Source organism: Chaetura pelagica, unplaced genomic scaffold (genome assembly GCF_000747805.2).
Source record: "Chaetura pelagica isolate M959 unplaced genomic scaffold, ChaPel_1.0 scaffold664, whole genome shotgun sequence".
Lineage (NCBI taxonomy): Eukaryota > Metazoa > Chordata > Aves > Apodiformes > Apodidae > Chaetura > Chaetura pelagica.
In genome coordinates, this window is record NW_009952969.1 from 355,338 (window position 1) to 373,598 (window position 18,261).

The 18,261-nt window shown below is 45.6% G+C and overlaps 1 protein-coding gene across 1 annotated transcript in view; it reads right to left on the bottom strand.

Annotated features, from left to right (window-relative positions):
- The window catches only part of ADSSL1 (adenylosuccinate synthase like 1), a 72,913-nt gene extending 54,660 nt beyond the window's left edge, over positions 1-18,253 (bottom strand). Inside the window, exons 1-13 of the mRNA XM_009995854.1 lie at positions 17,989-18,253; positions 17,418-17,487; positions 15,735-15,837; positions 15,565-15,650; positions 14,916-15,016; positions 13,541-13,611; positions 13,320-13,427; positions 12,351-12,421; positions 11,591-11,711; positions 10,884-11,048; positions 10,784-10,820; positions 9,156-9,314; positions 6,540-7,304 (exon numbers count right to left, since the gene is read on the bottom strand). Of these exons, the coding sequence (XP_009994156.1) occupies positions 6,540-7,304; positions 9,156-9,314; positions 10,784-10,820; positions 10,884-11,048; positions 11,591-11,711; positions 12,351-12,421; positions 13,320-13,427; positions 13,541-13,611; positions 14,916-15,016; positions 15,565-15,650; positions 15,735-15,837; positions 17,418-17,487; positions 17,989-18,253 (2,122 nt within the window). The remainder of the gene's footprint in view (positions 1-6,539; positions 7,305-9,155; positions 9,315-10,783; positions 10,821-10,883; positions 11,049-11,590; positions 11,712-12,350; positions 12,422-13,319; positions 13,428-13,540; positions 13,612-14,915; positions 15,017-15,564; positions 15,651-15,734; positions 15,838-17,417; positions 17,488-17,988) is intronic.
- Positions 18,254-18,261: the final 8 nt, after the last annotated feature.

Sequence of the window (18,261 nt, forward strand, 5' to 3'; positions counted from 1 at the left end):
TGCTGGAAACACTGGAAAACATGTTTGATACTCAGATTTTTGTAGCCTGGGTCTGATGTGAGCGCAGAGAAGCTGCATCAAAAAGGACTGATGCTTAGGTAATGTGCTCTGAGCTTGGAAAAGAGACAAAAAGAGAGACCTGTACATGTGACAGAGACAGGCCTGCAAGTCAAACCCAGGGTGGGTTATGTGGTTCTGCAGGAAACAGTGGGGGTCTGCCAGCAGGGGATGGGATCTGAGCTGCAAAGAAGCTGTGCAGCTCTACAGGGTCTCCTGAACTGAAGCTGCCCACGTGTCTGCTCTCAGCTGGTCTTTGCTTTTGTTAACCAATTCTCAATATGCTCATGCAATGCTTTGGTTAAAAGAAACCAGTGATTTAATTATTGGTTTAACTTCTAACTTAGTCCAGCAAAGTTTTCAGTATTACAAGGGCATCACAAGTCCCATTAAGCAAAGGAAAATAAGCCTTAGCCTGATCATTAGTCTGGCCACAATGAGTTACCATATAAAGGCATAGTTCTTAAATACACCCAGCTCTTCCACTTGATTCATGTTTCAACATAGTATCACGCCATAGATTCAACAAACATAGATCATTTTAAACAGACAGCTATGTACAAAACCATGATAAAATGTTATTACAAAACTTGAGAAATAAAGCTCTGGATTTTGAAAACACAATACTGCACATGCCCAGTTTTAAAGGAAAAGTAACATGAATCTACACCTTCTGCAGCTTGAACATTAGGACTTTGAGTGTAAGCAGCTGACCATGGCACTCAAACCCAGAGATTTACTGAAAGATGAGCTGAAAATGTGTCCAATAAAGCACTCTGAAAAACCTCTTTCTGGTGCTTTAATAACAGGAACTGGGGCCCTGGTTCTCCAGAAGCTGATGGCCACATCTGTGAGCATGAGAAGATTACTGCAAGACTACTGATGAGTTTCAATTTTATTGCACATAAGCATCATGTAGGAACCAGACACTTTAAAAGGCTGCGTGCTTACTAAAATACATACTTCTTTTTAAAAATTTGGTTTTTTCCCCCTGTAACCGATTTCCCTTGCTTTAAATATCTGAGAGTAAAAATACATTTGTCTGATGTGGGTCTTGGACTTGGTCCAATACAAATTGTCAGTAGGTGATGAGAAGAGGGAGCAACACACTTCCACCTGTGTTGGCACAGCCACTGCTTAATGTATACCCTTAATTTAGTTGAGGCACTGTTACTTTTAAAAGTTCTCTGAGGGCTAAATACTGCAATCCTTTCTTGGGCCACACTCAGCTGTTGCTTCGAGAGGAGTTTGACCTAAGAGCAGGCTGAAAGACTTGGCTTCCAGGGCAGTGGGTGAGAGGTCTGACCCTTTCACGCTGCCAGGCACAGAACCAGCCCTCACCCCTGTGGGCACCCAGTGTCAGCCACGGGCAGAGGGTGTCAGAGTCTCTGGGGAGCCTCTTTGGGTCCTGGAGAGGGGAGCAAAAGGCTGCGGGAGGAGAAGCGGCAGGTCCCGATGGGGCAGACGTGACCATGACGGCATTTCAGGGATGCAGAACTTGGCTCTGGAGAAGCTGGCAATGCTCTGGGGACGTGTGAGTGGTTTGCTGGGCCTCCGTTACTTCTTCTGCCTTGCCATGACACCTGCAGGAGGAGGGGGAAATGCAAACTGTTTGCAACTGTAAAATGAAAGCAGTGTGGTTTTGCATGTGTGTGCAACTAATTTTGAAGGTGCCTCTAGGGAAACCAGTTTCAGATTCCTCAGATAACCTAAAATGAGGCAGAGTTAAATTACTGTGTATTTAATAAAAACATCATGTTTACAGAACTGATCCTGGTGTTCAAGAGTTTGGGCTACTTTGCTTATGAGCTGGGCACTAGTTCAGTCCAACAACATGAGTTTCATGTTTTCCTAGCAGAATATTGGAATATGCTCGTAGATACTAAATTGTTGAATGTGCTAAATCTAGAGGATCTAGCAGGACTGTCAGAAGGATGGGGTGGCACACTTTTTTTTAAGAGCCTGTCCCACTCCATGAACAAAGCAAATACCCTCTAATAACAGACATGAAAGCAAAGGCATGTGCAGCAGCTTGATAATATTCTAATGGTCCATTAGAAAACTGCCCACATAAAATACTGAGTCTGCAGAAGGGGAGGTGAAGCATCTGGCTCTCCAGAATTAAAGGAAAACAATAATAAAAAATAAAAACAAACAAACAAAAATAATAAGGAAACCCCTGATTCTCAAGCCCTGCTACCTCTTTGCAGGGGGAGGCTGATGTGTCACTGTGCCACATGTGTGTTGTACCTGCTGGCAGGCAACACTCTGTCCCCTGCTGCCCCTTCCCACCCTCCTTACCAGGCTGCAGTCTTGCAGCACTGGCCTATGCTCCCTATTTAGTTTGTTCTTTTGTTTTCTAGGGAATAAGTTAAGTAGATTTGTGAGAGGTGACATTGCCAAAGACTGGTTGCTTATGGATTTGTGCTTTCAAGACTTGTTTCCACTAACCTTTCCACAAGACATAAAGATGTCAGGAGAGGAAAAAGGGAGTTGCACGAACAGACATGAACATTTGCCTGTAGTGATTATCTAGGGTCTAAGCCAAGGAAACTCAAACAGCATCTCCTTCTTCAAGCTCTTTTGGTTGGAAATGAGTTCAGATGTTACTAGCATACATAAAAACACAATGTGACCACCAGTGCCTTGATTCCATGGGAAAACAGGCTTAACCAGTTCTTTCAGGAACATGGAGAAAATGTGAGATACCACTCTTAGGGTGTAAATTAACTAACACAGAAATTGCTGTGTAACAAGATATAGTCAGGGTAAGGCAAGAGGTCAGTAGGTGATTATAACAACAATATTATTTCTTAGAATCATGGGCTCTTCCTGCCTTTACTCTGCTGCTGTTACAGAAGCTCTAAAAATTGGTATGGGGATTGAGTCTTGATTCCCTACAGCTGGATCTGCATAAGAAGGAAGAAGCTTCTTGCAACTTCACTGAGACCCACCAACTTCCACATGCAGCAAATCCACCAGAGACAGAAATATCCTGTACCAAAAGAGAACTGGTCCTGTGACCTGAACACACCATGTGCATTTGGGGCAATAAATAAAAGAAAAAAATGAAATGAAGAGGAACATCCTAAGAAAAAATATTGATGGGGAGCATCCTAGGCTTGCTGAGTCTGTCATGTCAAAAGGACTTGAGCTGCATTTGGGTGAGGAAGCACTGTGGCTGGACATGAAGAAGCAAACCAATTTTTCTTTCCTCTAACCTTTCCAAGTGACAGAAAGATGGGAGAAGAGGAAAAGGGGAATTGCAGGACTCAAGGTTTTGCTTGTCTGTGCCCTCCTAGCACCGCACTACAGACGGGCACTGCTGGTGCAATGCGGCTGTGCCAGGAGCTGTGTTTTGAGAATGCACTGAAACTCCTGCTTGACTTGGTCTCTTCATAAAAATACTGTTTGTCCATGCTTTCCTCTATGTTGCTTTCCAGCATCTTCTCAGGAGAATTCAAAGTTGTCTGTGTCTCTATTTTTTTTCAAATACAATTTTTTTTTTTAAGCCTGCATGCTGGAAATCATGTGCTTAAAACATACATAACCTGAGTTATGTTTAACACAGGTCCAGCTGCCCTCCCTCTGCAGCAGAACCACTGGTCCTGATGAATTTCTTACCTGTGCCTCGCTGCTACTGTTTTCTGTTCTGGCTGCAAATCTTCCTTAGGATTTTTAAACCAACAGAGCTATTTCCCTGTTCCACTTTGGTGTAATCCTGCAGTACGGCACGGAAAGGGCCAAGAGGAGGGCAGGAGTAGTCAGAGCTGTAACTACCCAATTTATAGCTTATTTTCTCTTACTAGCCATGACGATTTAGGTGCAGGAACAAAAGCAAACCCTGTGTGGAAATCCTGCAGAGATTCCTCTGTTCCACCACCCCTGGGGCTGGGAAGGGCCGGGGCTGCCAGGCTGTGCAGGAGCAGGGCTCCTGGCCAGGCTTCCAGCCTGTGGCACCGGGGATGCTGGAGAATAAATACATTCCTTTCATTAAATGAGATAGAGAAATATTTGACATTATTGATTCAGTTCATAGGAAGTGCTCATCAGCATGGAAAGGACAACGTGTAACTATGCAATTTCAGTACGGTGGATTTTCAATTGTTTTTTTTCTTGCTTTTCTTTCCACTTGCTGTAAAAACAGGCAAAGTTTTGCAAACTACATTCTCACCCTGAAACTCTTTAAGCTTTCTTTTGAGGGGCAACTGCATGTTTCCAGCAGCAATGAAGGATGCAGAGAACTTGGTATACAGTTTCACTAGAAATCTGGTTTATCTGTAGTATATTTTTGGGGGGAGAAAAGCCAAATTACACCCTCCCTTACCCCTGCCCAAGAAAGCTGCATGAATGCACATGAGCAGTATGCATGGTCTGCTTGCTCCAATGGACTGCTTCATGTGAAACTCTGGAACTGAATCTGGGCTTGAGTTGGAGCTGGTATCTTTCCCCAGCTAGTACTTCTCCCTGGGTCCATGGTTTTATTCCCTTTTCCATATATCTATGTTTAAACAGTGCTGTAGGAAGCAGCTACCCACAAACAAAGCAAACATTGTTGCAGGAGAGGTACTGAAATTGCATTTTTACGGTTTCTGAGAAAATAATGGGATCAAAGCAAGGACTTTGTTTATCACATGAAGCTGGATTCACTTGGTTAGGATAATTACTTTTAATTATCTGCAGGGAAAGGAGGTTTGGCTGCTGCTGACACAGAGGACAGACATGTGGGCTGCGACCGTGTGTCAAGAAGAGATCAGTACTGACTCCACTCAACCCAAGATCAACACCCTGGAGAGTAATAATCAGAGTAACAAATGTATTGTACATGTATTTGTGATTAGACACAAAGACAAAAAGCTTAGCTGATATGCTGAATACTGATTAAGTCTGTATAGTCCAAACGCTGTGGTTAGTTCACATAGAAACACCTTTACAAGTTTACATACCTCATTGTACCACACAACCTTTTTTTGTTTTATTATCTCCAGTATCAGTCTCAACCTCTGCTTTTAAACAAAAGAGAGACACTAAATATAGCTGATCATGGCAAAGCAAATGTAATAACAGGGAATTTTTTTACAATTAAAACATTGTCTAGTAGCAGAGAGACTCCTAAGATGCCATCCCTGGATGCCCAGGGGGCCCTGTAGATTTGAGGGTGTCAGTTCATTAAGCCAGAAAGACTAAAACTAAGAGGTCAGGACATCATTGCTGTGGCTGGGAGTGTGAGGTTGCTCCCGTTGCTGCAGCTCCTCCTTCTGCCTCCTGGGAAACAAGTCTGGAAACTACCACCTGGGAAGCCAATTCTGGTTTGTGGCTTGTTTTTTAACTAGAGAAAAGTGGCATGTTTAGAACTATATATAACTACAGCACCAGGGCATGCCTGCATTATAAGGGTAAGTCCCTCTGTGGCAGATGCCCAACCCATGATTGATGTCTTTCTCAGCAGTGGGTATTTAAACCCTCCTTTCCTTTCTCCTCCACCCGCCTTGGAAGGAAAAACATTAAATGCTAATAAAATGAAACTTCCACCAATTTCCTGTCCATTTGAAATACCTCAATATCTTGCAGAAAATGAGCTTTGGATAGTATATTGCAACTTTCTAAAGGTTGACAGACAGATGTGTCTTCCCTATGAGGCGCCTCTAATTTGGGATTACAGTGCTTCCCCAAGGGTGGCTTCAACTTGATGGATTTTTAGGGATTTGGATGCAGTTCCCAGGTTTGGGACTGGCTATGCTCACCATGAGGCAGAGACCTGGGTGGCTCCATGCCTCCAGTGGCCAAGCTCTCTCCAGCAGCAGCAGGTCAGCCCAGTGCCAGGTCAGACCAACCTGGCCAGCCAAACACAATCCTTCCCACGTGTCCACAAGATGCTCGTTTTCAATGTCTGGCTTTCACCCCTCACCCTGCAGCAACAGCTTGATGTTCAGGAGCTGCCTGAAAAAACCCTGTGACAGGTTTTCAAGTCACTGCAGGGAAAGTGCTCTTGCTATGAGGCCTAGGAGAGGAAAAACCAACAACCCCACAGCAGCACTGATGTTACTGGTTTTATGTGTTTGTAAGTAGTTGAGAGAGGGTGATTGCTGATTAAGTACCCAGTATTAACTGCTCTTAATCACTGCTCTGGAGTCTAATGGAGCTCTTGTTTGAACATAACTGTGCTTTGTAGCTGTCTTTAGCACACTTGACAGATGTGCTTATTGTCATTTTTACTGCATATGGGTAATGGGATTTTTAATTATTGATTCATCATTACCCCTTTATAAGCTACTTATAAATGTCATGCGAATGAACAATGCTTGTGTTTTTCTTTTTACATCTCTTTCAGGTTTAAAAAAATAACAGCTACATGAAATAGATAGTCTCTAGGGGCAAAGGGGTATTGCATCTCCAAGTGGGGAGGAACAGACTTATACAAATATACAAGGAAGCCTCCCCAGTTTAACTCAGTCCCCAGGGCTATATATGAAATAGGCTACCTGAGTAGCTTTTGCTGTGCCTCTTCTTCTTCCTCCGCTTCCCAGATGGCCTCTGCTTTTCCCTGTCGGTGTGAGTTTGCCCCGGGGGGAGTGTTGTCGAACAAGAGGAGTCAGTGGCTGGCTCCTCTGAGAAGGACTTCTCTTGAGAGGTGTCCAACAGTGAGTCTGTACCAGGGTCTTCATTTTCCTTTGTCATCTCTTTCGACTCTGCCTGATAAGCCTCCTCGCAGGGTGCAGCCTGAGCGCTGCCAGGGTCGAGCCCTGTCTCACTCAGCCGGATTTCTGGCTCCTGTGACAGCTGGTAGCTCTCTGAGCCATCAGCTGGGCATTCCTTGTCCTGGCCTTCTGAGATGGATCCATTGAGCTGGTCTCTCAGAGCAAAGCCCGAACTGCTGCTCACAAACCTTATCCCAGTGCCTATGCTTGCAGCAGAGAAGGCAAGGGAGCCGTTCTTCGTGCCCAGCTGGAGGCTTGCCCAGCTCTCTGCTTGCTTCGTCCCAGCACTCGGCATGGGCTGACCAGCTCCATCAGCTTCCACCAAGCTTACTGAGGGGCTTTCCATCCCGGATTCTGGTGGCAAATTTCCTCCAACATTGTTTACAGATAATGCCTGGTTTGAAGCTGCGGCATTTGTAACGTCTCCACCCACCTCCATCAGGGCAGTGGCTGAGAGGGGAGTGCCTGCTGAGGGATGACCATCACTGTTTTGCTTGGTCTTATCTTCAATCTGCTGTCCTGCTGCACGTGGATCCTTAATGCTCTTTCCTTTAAACAGAAAACATGCCATCAGCCACAGCTGGAAAGGTGCACTCAGGATCAACCAAGTTGTTTCTGCCACTGGGAGAGGCTACAAGCAAGCAGCTGCCTGTGGAGGGTGCACTCACCCTAAAGCAGTTGTGTAGAGGCAGCACTATTTTATCCTCCCTAGTCCTTCCCTTGTTCTACACATGTGGTCACCCCAGTTGGACTCCAAGGCTCCAGCTCAGCAAAGTCCCTGCTGTTTTTCAGCAGGTGTTTACGTGTCTTTGCTGCCAACTGCGTGATTATATGGAAGCCCTCAGACTCACAAGGATGCCTGAAAGCCTACAGCCGGATGAGGGAATCCACATGCAAGATCCTGAAAGAAGTGGGACTGCTGGCTTGGCTGCATGAGGACTTCAAAACTGCCCATCAGTCAACCTAACCCTGCCCCTGCAGAGCAGGTTTAGTAGAACTACAATGTACAAGTCAGATTCTGTGGTAGACCTATGTCCTTGGACTTTTCTAACAGGACACCAAGGTAAAGTTAAGACTAAAAAACTGTAAACCCTTGGGCTGCCTCCTAAAAAGCACCTAAAGGTCTTGGGTCCTTTTACCAATAGGGTTTTCTGATCTTTCTTTAAGATCTGCTTTGGAATCTTAAAGGTAGACTAAGACAGGGTGCAGCAGTCTCCAAGGCAGTGCCAAGCTGTGCTACTGAGACTCAACAGTATGGAGGGAACTCATGTGGGGTTGATGCCAGCACCCTCTCAGCATGGTTCTGTGGCTGACCCATGGGCTGTGCCTCTCAAAGCATGAGATGCCATCCAGAGGGGCCTTGACAGGCTGGAGAGGTGGGACAGTGCCAACTTCATGAAGTTCAACAAGGTCAAGTGCAAGGTCCTGCACCTGGGTCAGCACTACCCCAGGCACAAATACAGCCTGGGGGAAGAATGGCTGGAGAGCAGTCCTGAGGAGAAGGACTTGGGGGTGGAAGGAGATGAGAAGCTCAGCATGAGCCGCCAGTGTGTGCTGGAGCCCAGAGAGCCAGTTGTGTCCTGGGCTGCATCAAAAGTAGTGTGGCCAGCAGGGCCAGGGAGGTGATTCTGCTCCTCTACTCTACTCTGGCCTGACTCCACCTGGAATACTGTGTACAGCTCTGGAGCCCTCAGCACAAGAAAGATACAGACCTGTTGGAAAGGGTCCAGACAAGGGCCACCTAGATGGTCAAAGGCCTGGAGCATCTGTGCTATGAAGACAGGCTGAGAGAGTTGGGGCTGTTCAGCCTAGAGAAGAGAAGGCTCCCAGGAGACCACATAGCACCTTCCAGTACTTGAAAGGGGCTACATGAAAGTTGGGGAGGGGCTTTTCATCAGAGAAGACAGTGATAGTGATAAACTGAGAGAGGGGAGATTTAGGTTAGATATTAGGAAGAAATTCTTCACTATAAGGGTGGTGAGGAACTGGAATGGGTTGCCCAGGGAGGTTGTTGATGCCCCATCCCTGGAGGTTTTTAAGGCCAGGCTGGATGAGGTTTTGTGCAACCTGGTCTAGTGGTGGGGTTCCCTGCTCACGGCAGGGGGGGTGGAACTTGATGATCTTTAAGGTCTCTTCTAACCTTAATGGCTCTACGAGTCTATGATTTATCAGCATGGGTTCAAGGCCATGCTGCTCCAAATTGCTGCTAATTCTGGGACAGACTTGGCTGGCACCAGCTCAGGGCTCTCTGCTCCTCCTCTCCACGGCACTGGCTGCAGAGCATCCTTAAATAAAATGCCCCACATGCAAATATGAAAGCTTCTTGCTTGCATGCTTGGCTGAGGCTGAGGGGCAGATGGGAATGAATAGCTGCAGGTACAGTGAGTTCTGAGTACTTACCAGACTGACTCTCCTCCGGGCTCTCCGCAGGTGAGGTTTTAGGAAGTGCATCCAGGTCATGTCTGTTCTTTGTCTTTCTCAGTGTGAACCCTTTCCTTATGTCGGCCAGGAGGGCATCGATGACACACACCTCCTCCTGCTTTGCCATCCCCTTCTTAACTGGGACAGAGAGAGACAGGTGTTACACCTGCCCATGAGGAACACTTTGCAGTGATGCTCTTGCTTGGGATGGGTACAGCTGTCCCGGTGCAAGGAGCTGATGCCTGGCCTGAGAGCAGCCCGTGCTCCATGACCCTGCAGCAGTGTGTCCTGGCTGAAGATCAAGGGTCTGCTCCAAAGCCTGGGTGCTACAGGCTGGCACCAGCTCTGCCCACCTTTGTGCCTGGTTGCACCATGACCTTGAAACACCTCCCGTTCCCATCTGTCTTGGTGGGGGCCTCTTTTTATGGGGGTGGTGGTGGGGTATGGGTAGAGGTTGGGGATGGAGGGAAAATAATATTGATTTTTATTTCAATTGTACTTTTCAGTTGTGCCTTTCATTTTCATCCAAAGAAAGGTTAAGTTATCTGCAAGATTTTTGAGACATCAGTAGTCTGTGGTAAAGACAAGTGTATATGGGGATTTTGGAAGTGGGAGAAATGAAATGCTCCTTGTTAGACTCGGGATTCAAAAGTTATGTTTAGAAACTGAAAAATTTAACTGAAATGTTTCAATTTGATTTTTTTTTCTTTTCTGTTCAGTCAGCAAACCTAAAATTAACATCTCTGTCCAGCTGCAGAAAAGTAAATTCTTAGCTATGGCACCTAAAAGCTTTCAGTCAGCCAGTCCCTGGAAATCCACAAAATAAATTACCAGTACTGGTCCATTAAAGCAGGAGCAGCAAAGAGCTCCTGTCAGCTCCATCTCTCAATTTTGAAGCTTTTTCAGATACTCACTGACTTTTCCATTTTCTCCCTTCTGTCTCTTCCCCTCTTCCTCCTCCAGTTGTTTCTTCCTTTTCTCTGCTTTGGCAGCTTGCTCCTTTCTGTCTTTGTTTTCCTGCAGTGAGGGAACAGGGACATGAGAAGGTTGGCTAAATGTTTTCTAGAAAAGTTGATTAAGAGAAAGATGATCTGCAGATGGTTGCAAAAGCAGAACAGAAATTCTGTCCTTATCCTGTGCAATAAATACAATGATCATGGGGAGTAAGGGCTCTCTTGCCAAGCGTGTGAGAGGGAAAACACTGGCTTGGCCAGGACTCTGCCATATCCTAGAAGGAAGAGGCAGCAGTGATCTGCCTAACACAGTGACCTACCAGTGTGCAGATCTGCCTGACCTTCAGCTGAGGCAAAAGTGGAAGGTACTGAAGACATGATTTCCTCCAAAGTGGTGCTTTTTTTACTACATATCCCCATTCTGAGTCTATTTTCTGTGGTTGGAGCAATGGGTTAAGTTTTATAAACCTGTTCCTTTACAGCTTTTGCACTTGACTCCAAAGCATTGCTGTTACTCTCAGCTGGAGCTGCACCAAAATCATACATCACCAGGGTCTGAGCTGGGCCAGGAGCCTGCACTGAAGCAGGGATCAGACACCCTCTCCCTAGGTGATCTCATGCCAAGTGATTAAAGGATGAGGCTCTAACCAGCACCTTGCCCCCACCAGATCTGGGTACCCATCCCACCCATCTGTTGGAGCAGAGACATGCACCAGAACTAGGGCTGCTCAGCCTCATGTGCACAGACACCAACCTTCAGGGCTCGTATGAAGAGATCTCTGAAGGTCTTCATGGTGTTAAATATGTCCTCTAAGGACAACTTGCTTGGATCTTCACAAAGGTAATTTGCAAGTTCTTCTCTCTTTCTTTCAATAGCTTCAAATTCTTCTTCCAGCTTTCTGGAGGCATCAATGCTATCCTGGAATGCATTTTATATACACTGTAAACACATCATCCAGAGGACCATGAGGGAAGTGCAATTAAAGAAAAAAGGATGTCACTGTAAGAGTTTCGAACAGGGCTTTGGAGCCCTGGCATTTAAGTCCATCAGAGCTTATGGAGTAGGAAGAAACTGAGACCTGCACATGATCTTTGGTCCTTGTGACTGTGCTTTGTCATTTTAGCAAGGTGGCTTGAGCAAGACACAGAAAGCTGAATGAAAATCTTAATCTCAAGAGAAGGGTTTTACTCTGGTGATTCCCACAAAATGTGAACATCTTCACTCAAAGTGAGGAGTCACACCACAGAGAGCAGAGAGCAGCTGGGGCAGGGGCTTCAGGCCACTAGGTTTGGGGTGAAGGTGGTAAATAAACACCAATGGGTTGTGTGGCATAGCAGTCTATTTCCAAATCTGAGAGTATGTCTTGCAGCAATGTTTTCCACCCTCTCATGAAACTCTTCAGCTACACATGTAGTGGGCACTGTGTAATGGGGGAGATATGAGGGTGCTCCATTACTGACCTGGATAGGTTTCTCATACTGTTGTTTCACATCATCATTTGATGATAACACTTTCCGTTGAAGCTCCAACAACTTCTTTAAATTGGTACTGGACTCCATGCGTATAATATCAAGATTGATTCTGAAATCACACAGAACCCCCCTATTAGTTGACACTCCAGCATCTTGTGCTGATCAAGGAGTGGACAAGTCTGAGCTGGTGGTCTGGTTATCCCTTTGCTTCCCACCACTTCACTGAAATGAAACCTGAGCCCTGAACAATCTGTGCAGTCCAAGCTCACCGAAAACAGCCTCCCTCCACAGCACTTATGAAAAGGCTGCCAGGTCTACCTACAACTAAGTGTACCGAGTAGATGAATGCCAAATAAAGTCCACCCATTCAAAGGGTTTCTCTCCACCCTCAGAGCTTGGCATTAACTCCCTCTCCCTGGTTGAAGACACTTCAGAAACTCTGCTGGGTAGCTGGACTTCAGACGTTCCTGCTACCACAAAGGCAGTGAAGATTTTGGGAGAGCCTGGGAGGCAATGTTACCTGAATGCTCTGCAAATTTCAGCCCTAAGTGTTGCCAGCTGTAGTAGAACTATCATACATTAAAGCAGCTCTAATATTCATCGACCACATCTTTCAGTTAAAACTAAATAAGATGCCATCTTGCTAATGTGCTATAGCAGCTGCGTGTGTCCTAATTTCTGGTACATTGTTGATGTTCATGAGATTTATTTTTGTTTTTAATTTGAAGGAAATGAGACACAATTTTACCCTGCTGCTTTTGAAACATATTCAAGATCCTTTGGCAGTTCCAGTAGGTCCGTGTGGCTGTTTTCTACTTCCTGAAGAAGAATAGAGAAACATGTTATTCACTGTGTGGCAGCAGCCAAGAGGAAGCTGGGGGGAAGAAACATGGGCAGAAGTGCCCAGAAAGGATGGCACATCTAGAGAGGGAAAGCAGTGCTCCTGGGCTATAAAAACATAGAGTTGACTGTTGATAAATACTCATAATTTAAAGTGAAGCTGACCTGCTGCTGAACTCTTCACCTACCCTCTACTGATACACCTACTCTTGGCCATGGGAGGAGGAGGCAAGACTGTGGTTTGATGTAGTCTGACAGTTCCTACAGTCCTAGGAAGGTATCAAATGGGCATGCATCTTATTTGCATCATTAACTTTCATGGCTGTGGTTGCTGAAGCTACTGCCAGCTAAAGCAGGGCTTGAACATGGATAACTAGAATGGAGAGACCTTGATGAATGAAGGTGGCAGAGCAGAGTGTGCAGAAAAATGAAAAAAACCACCAAAACCAGCAATGCAGGGAATAAGAAAGCCATAAGAGTTGGAGAGGAGCATGAAAAGCCTGAGCATAGCATGATGGAAAAAGGAGAGGCCATGGAAAAGCAGAAGGGCTGAATGGGCACCGACCAGTCTGGATAGCTTTGGAAACCATGTGCTCTGCAGTTTGTGGCTGATGATGTGTAGGTTGCACAATTATGAAAAAAAAGTTCCAGCCATTGCAGGAAGGATGCTGGAGGAAAGCAGAACAAGTCTTAAAATAAAGAGCTCCCTCATTAGTACCCACAAGGGTAGCCTAAGGGAATTGAACACTCTCAACTTGCAACACCACGGCTAGCCAGGGAGGATACAAACACAACTGTGTGGCATTAACTGAAAGTAGAGTAGGAGAAATGGTCCATCTGTGATAAACCTTTATCACTCAGGACTTGGCAGTGATACCTCCAGAATATGGTGGAGCAGCGTAATGCGGGTTTGGTTTGCTTTGGTTTCTGTTAGTTTGAGTAAAGTGCTGATTTTAAACCCATCAGCGTCGCCCGTGTGACTTCCCTACAAGACAGAAAGAAAGCAGACATAACTCCTGTGTCCATCCAAATTACCACCCTAAAGGAGATCATCCACTCACTGTAAAGGGGGAGGCCAAGAAAAAAATAAGTCCTTACGTAGTTCAGAAAGTTTCCAACTTTGAGAATCAGTTGACAAAAGAGCGGCAGGCGATGGCTGTTCAGAAGATCTGAAAAACATAAAGGACTTTAAAATAAAAGCCTCTGTTACACCAGAACATTTCCTAAACAGCACTTAAATTGGGATTCTGAATGCCACCAAAGCAATATTTCAGCTGATATTTCAGCTTTGCAGCCCAATGGCCCAGCCTGCAGGGAAACTGATTCTACATAGATTAATTTCCATGAGCTGTAAAAGTTTTTGTTGACTTGGGTTTCCTTCTTTCTTTACTTCTGGTCTCTCATTCCTAATGGACAATAGCCTGGAGTTGGACCCTCCTCACTGACAGCCATCAACTTGCTGCCTTCCCTGAAGTACCTCAATTTACCCTGAGGTGGGGGAAAGTATCTGGCTTGTAATTTTACCCTTGCAGACTCAGTTCAGCTGTGCAGTGGAGCCAGTTTTGACAGCCCTGTGATTCTCTGCCAGCTGCTAAAACCAGACATGCTTGCCCTGTTGTTGGTCTCACATGGTATAAATGACTATCAGGGCATGAAGAGTACAGTCCTTGTCCTTGCCCTTATGATGGGGTGCTGTAGTGGTGAGTTTCTAAAGCACTCAGCTTTCAGGCAGGAACAGCTCCAAAAGAACAACTGAGCTGCTGGGAAGATGCTTTTTGGGGGAAGTTTCACCTTATCCCAGTTGTAATGCCAGCTGGAGAAACCCATGGCAGGAGCTGGGGGAACTGACTCTTTAGGACAGGCAACACTCGACAGTGCCCAGAAGAGCATCCTGCTTCCAGCAGAGCAGGGCCTGTGAATTTCGGCCACAGGAAGCTGAAACCTATTGTGCAATCTCTCCATGTACACACAAAATTGGAGCAGCAGCAATTTATAGCCCAAAATAACAAACTTTTTCTTCTGGTTCCATTTGTAGCAGGGGGAAGTTTGGAGTGTACTTTTCTGGCAGCAGAGGAAATTGCTGTGGGAAGGTCTTGATGTGGCAAATAATGCTGGATGAATTAGCTGTAACAGGGCCAGCTCTGCTGTCTAAATTCAGCTCCTTTCAAAGGGCTGAGAAGCTTCCAGTGCTCCACTCTTGACAGTGTTTCAGAGGAATACAGCTGCTGCAGAAAGAGGCCTGAGGGTAAGGGAAAATGATCTCTAGATCTCCAAAGTCCTATTAAGGACTTTGACCATCAGTGGAGATACCTAAGATGCATCCTTGTATTCTGCAGCGAATGACTGAATGGACCACAGGGGAGATTTTTTGGGGGCTGGATAAACTCACTGCAGGGCTCTAGAGGAGTTTCTGTGGGGGGGAGCTACAGCTTCCTCTCATAAATAAGATCCAGAAATAAGGTGAAGTCATTACCTTCACAGGCTCTCCGGATGGCTTCAGCTTTCGGCTGAATCATGTCCAGCACAGCGGTGGTCTCCTCACAGCTCAGCATACACTCAATGCGCAGCTGGTAGCTAAGGACAGAGGTTGAGTCAAAGTTTAAAGGTACCATGATCTTGGCCAAGACAGCGGCCCTCTTCCCACATCACTGTTAATTCTGGCAACCTCACAACACGCTGGCAACCACATCTACACCAAAACATTGTCTGTGGCTTGTGGAGAGAGCCGAGGGGCTGCTGCTTGCCTTAGGGACCAGTGGGGATGTACTTTCTGCTGTTAAACTGTGATCAGCAAAGGGAAGACTGAGCACTGGGTGAGATATGGGTTCCTCTTTCTTGGAACTGCATTTGACACTGCCTTTCAGTAAGTTATGTGGCTTCCTTGGACAGGTCTGAGTCAGGCCTGGGCCTGCTTCTGCTACTTCTGAGCAAGAGGAGGTACTGAAGCAGCAACAGCCCTTCCTCTAAGGGTAATGGGGACAGGGATGGTTCTAAGGTGGAAGGAGGAACCCACCACTTAAATTCATCAGTATCTGTCTGAGAGGCTCCCATAAAGAAACTTAAACTTCACAGAGATAAACCCAGAAAAAGACTGGGCTGAAGTTCATGACCAACAACCTTACCTGGGAATCTGAAGGAGAAGAAGATAAAACTGATCTGCATTTGCAAGCTTTGATTTCTCTTCTTTGAAGGCTTTCAGGTTTTCTATCTAATGAGAAATAAAGAATAAAAATTGCAGAACTGCACTGTGTGTTCAATTCTGTGAACTAAAGGTACCATTTTTCCTCCTGACCTCATGCTTTTCAGGCAGCAGCTTCAGTAACTGCTTCAGAACCTCAACATCAAACTTGGTACGATCCCCGTTCTGGACCATGGCAGCCACCTCTTCATTGGAGCTGCAGGGAGGAGGAACAGAGTCAGCCAAACACCAAGGATCCCTCTTCCGCAGTGACATGTTAATGAGACATGTATCTGTGCAAATGCTCCATGGTTTCTTTAGTGAGAGCCACAGTGATCCAAGAGGAAAGACACATCCTGTTGTTTAACTTGGAATCAGGATCTGGATCCCTGCTATGCCCCAGATTTTGTTTCTGGCACTTCTCTAAGGTCTCAAGGCCAGAAATGAATCCTGCAACTCAGTGATTGTCCCTGGATATTTGATTAACTTAAAAAAAAAAAAATAAATCATTTGTAACTTCTCCATTGGCCCTGTTTTGAGGAGAGGTTTGACCTCTAGAGGTGTCTCACAGCACAAGTCATCCTAGGAGTTTGTGCCACTCCATCAGTAAAATGGAGTTGTAATGCCTGTTCCAACTTGAACGATGTGGTAGCTAAAAATGCAATTAAGCCCTTCAACCAGTATTTTAAAGGCAGTATAGGCAAAACTGGGAAATGTTCAGATGTTTTAGTAACAGAGACCACCTAGGACAGATTTCTTGAGGACCTTCCAGATACTATGCAAAACCTGCTCAAAGTTTTGTCAACTTTCATGAAAATTGGCCATATCTTACCATTTAAATTGCTTCAAAAATATGTTCAAATTGAGACTTTTCTTGGAGTCCAAAAATGTGATCTTCATTAAAGAAAAAGAAGATATCTTGTATTAGATGAGCTGTCTGCAGTGATCTTTATGCAAAAGAACGAGAGGGACCTCCTCACCTCCTTTGGTTCTGTCTTCACTGGTGTGGTTGTCTTCTCCTTGGGGGTTGTTTGTGGAAAGCAAAACAGCTGCTCTATGCTTGTGTAGTTGGGTTCTATGGTTTCCTCACTGCTGCTGCTCACTGAAGCCCATATTGAGTGACTTTCTGGAAAAAGACAAGGTGTTCAGACTGGCTACAGGGGCAGCTGAAAACTTCTGGCCTTTGGAGAAATGTGTGTTGCTAGAAGGGGCACTTGTTAGAAGATAAGTGAAATAAGACAAGTCATATTAGGCCTGGACAAATGCTAATTATTTAGAAGTCCCACAGGCAGGATCCAAAGGGCCTAAAGGGTAATTAAACCTGGTGCTTGACCCCAAGATGTGCTGGTAAGGGGATGCAGCACAAGGCACACAGAGGCTGTGCAGCCCCATTCCTCTCTATACAACTGCATTCTCCCCCATAGTAGACAAATCAAATCAGCAGGGGAAGGACCTTGACCATTTCTTTCTTAGTACCATGGCTGATGTTATTTTTGCTTCCTTGCATGCTTGCTGATGGATTGGCCACAACCTTGACATTTTCTGACTGTGAACTTCCTTCATTTTTCACTTTATAATTGAGCCTCCTTGCTGACTCTAGGACTGCTTGAATTAATGCCCACTGCACTTTCTTAAATGACTTTAAAAAAAACCAAACCACAACAACAAAAACCATCACCCAAATGTGCCTGTAGTAGTCTTTACTAAAGTAATCCCAATAATTAACTGCTCTTGTGGTTGAACACACACCTAATTTAGACTTCATCTATGCAAACTTCCATGCAATAGGTGTCTCACTTATCTAGGACAAAGCTGACCTTTGCCTGTCCTGGCTTCTTCTCACATTTCATGCTCCTCTTCAGATCCACTAAGAGAGCGAAATGTGACCCAAAAATCAAGAGACAAGTCAATGATTCTTATGGCTCTCCAATTATTTCAATGTCCTTCTCAAACTGTGATGTGATCCTTACCTGCACTCTTACTCATGACTTTAATATATCCAGATGCAAGTACGGATGAACTGGGGAACCAAAGGCTTGGGAACCCAGATAGAAGCCTGTTGTGAACTCAAGCTTAAGGCATGTCATGGTGGAATAGGGAAATATTCCCATCCCTCCTCCTTCTTTTAAGTCCAAAGGATTTTAGTTATAAACAAGCTATTCCAAACTACTGAAATAGTTGGAATTATTATTATATTACACTAGTGGTTTCCAGCTACTTTTATTTGTTTAAGATCTGCAGGTCAGATGGAATGGAAATCAGGGAAATTCTGTATCAAAATGGAGTCAATCGCATTTGACAAACTCCAAGGTTTTTTTCCCCTGGGTCACCTCTAAAGAGGCAGTGACTTTCTGACAGAGGCACCCACCTCTCACCACATTGGAGGGCAGCTTTTGCCAGTTCAGCTTCTTCATTCTCAACGTTGGTGTCTTCACTGCCTTGCGGGGAGGCCGGCCTGAGCCCAGAGGGCAGCTGAATTGGGAGGCCACCACGGCTTCTATGTGATCTCCTGCCATGCCAGGGAGGAGGGGTGGAGGGGGAGGGATGCCACCCATGCCAGGCAGTGGGGGTGGGGGAGGAGGGATGCCCACCATCCCAGGTAATGGAGGTGGAGGGGGAGGGATGCCACCCATGCCAGGCA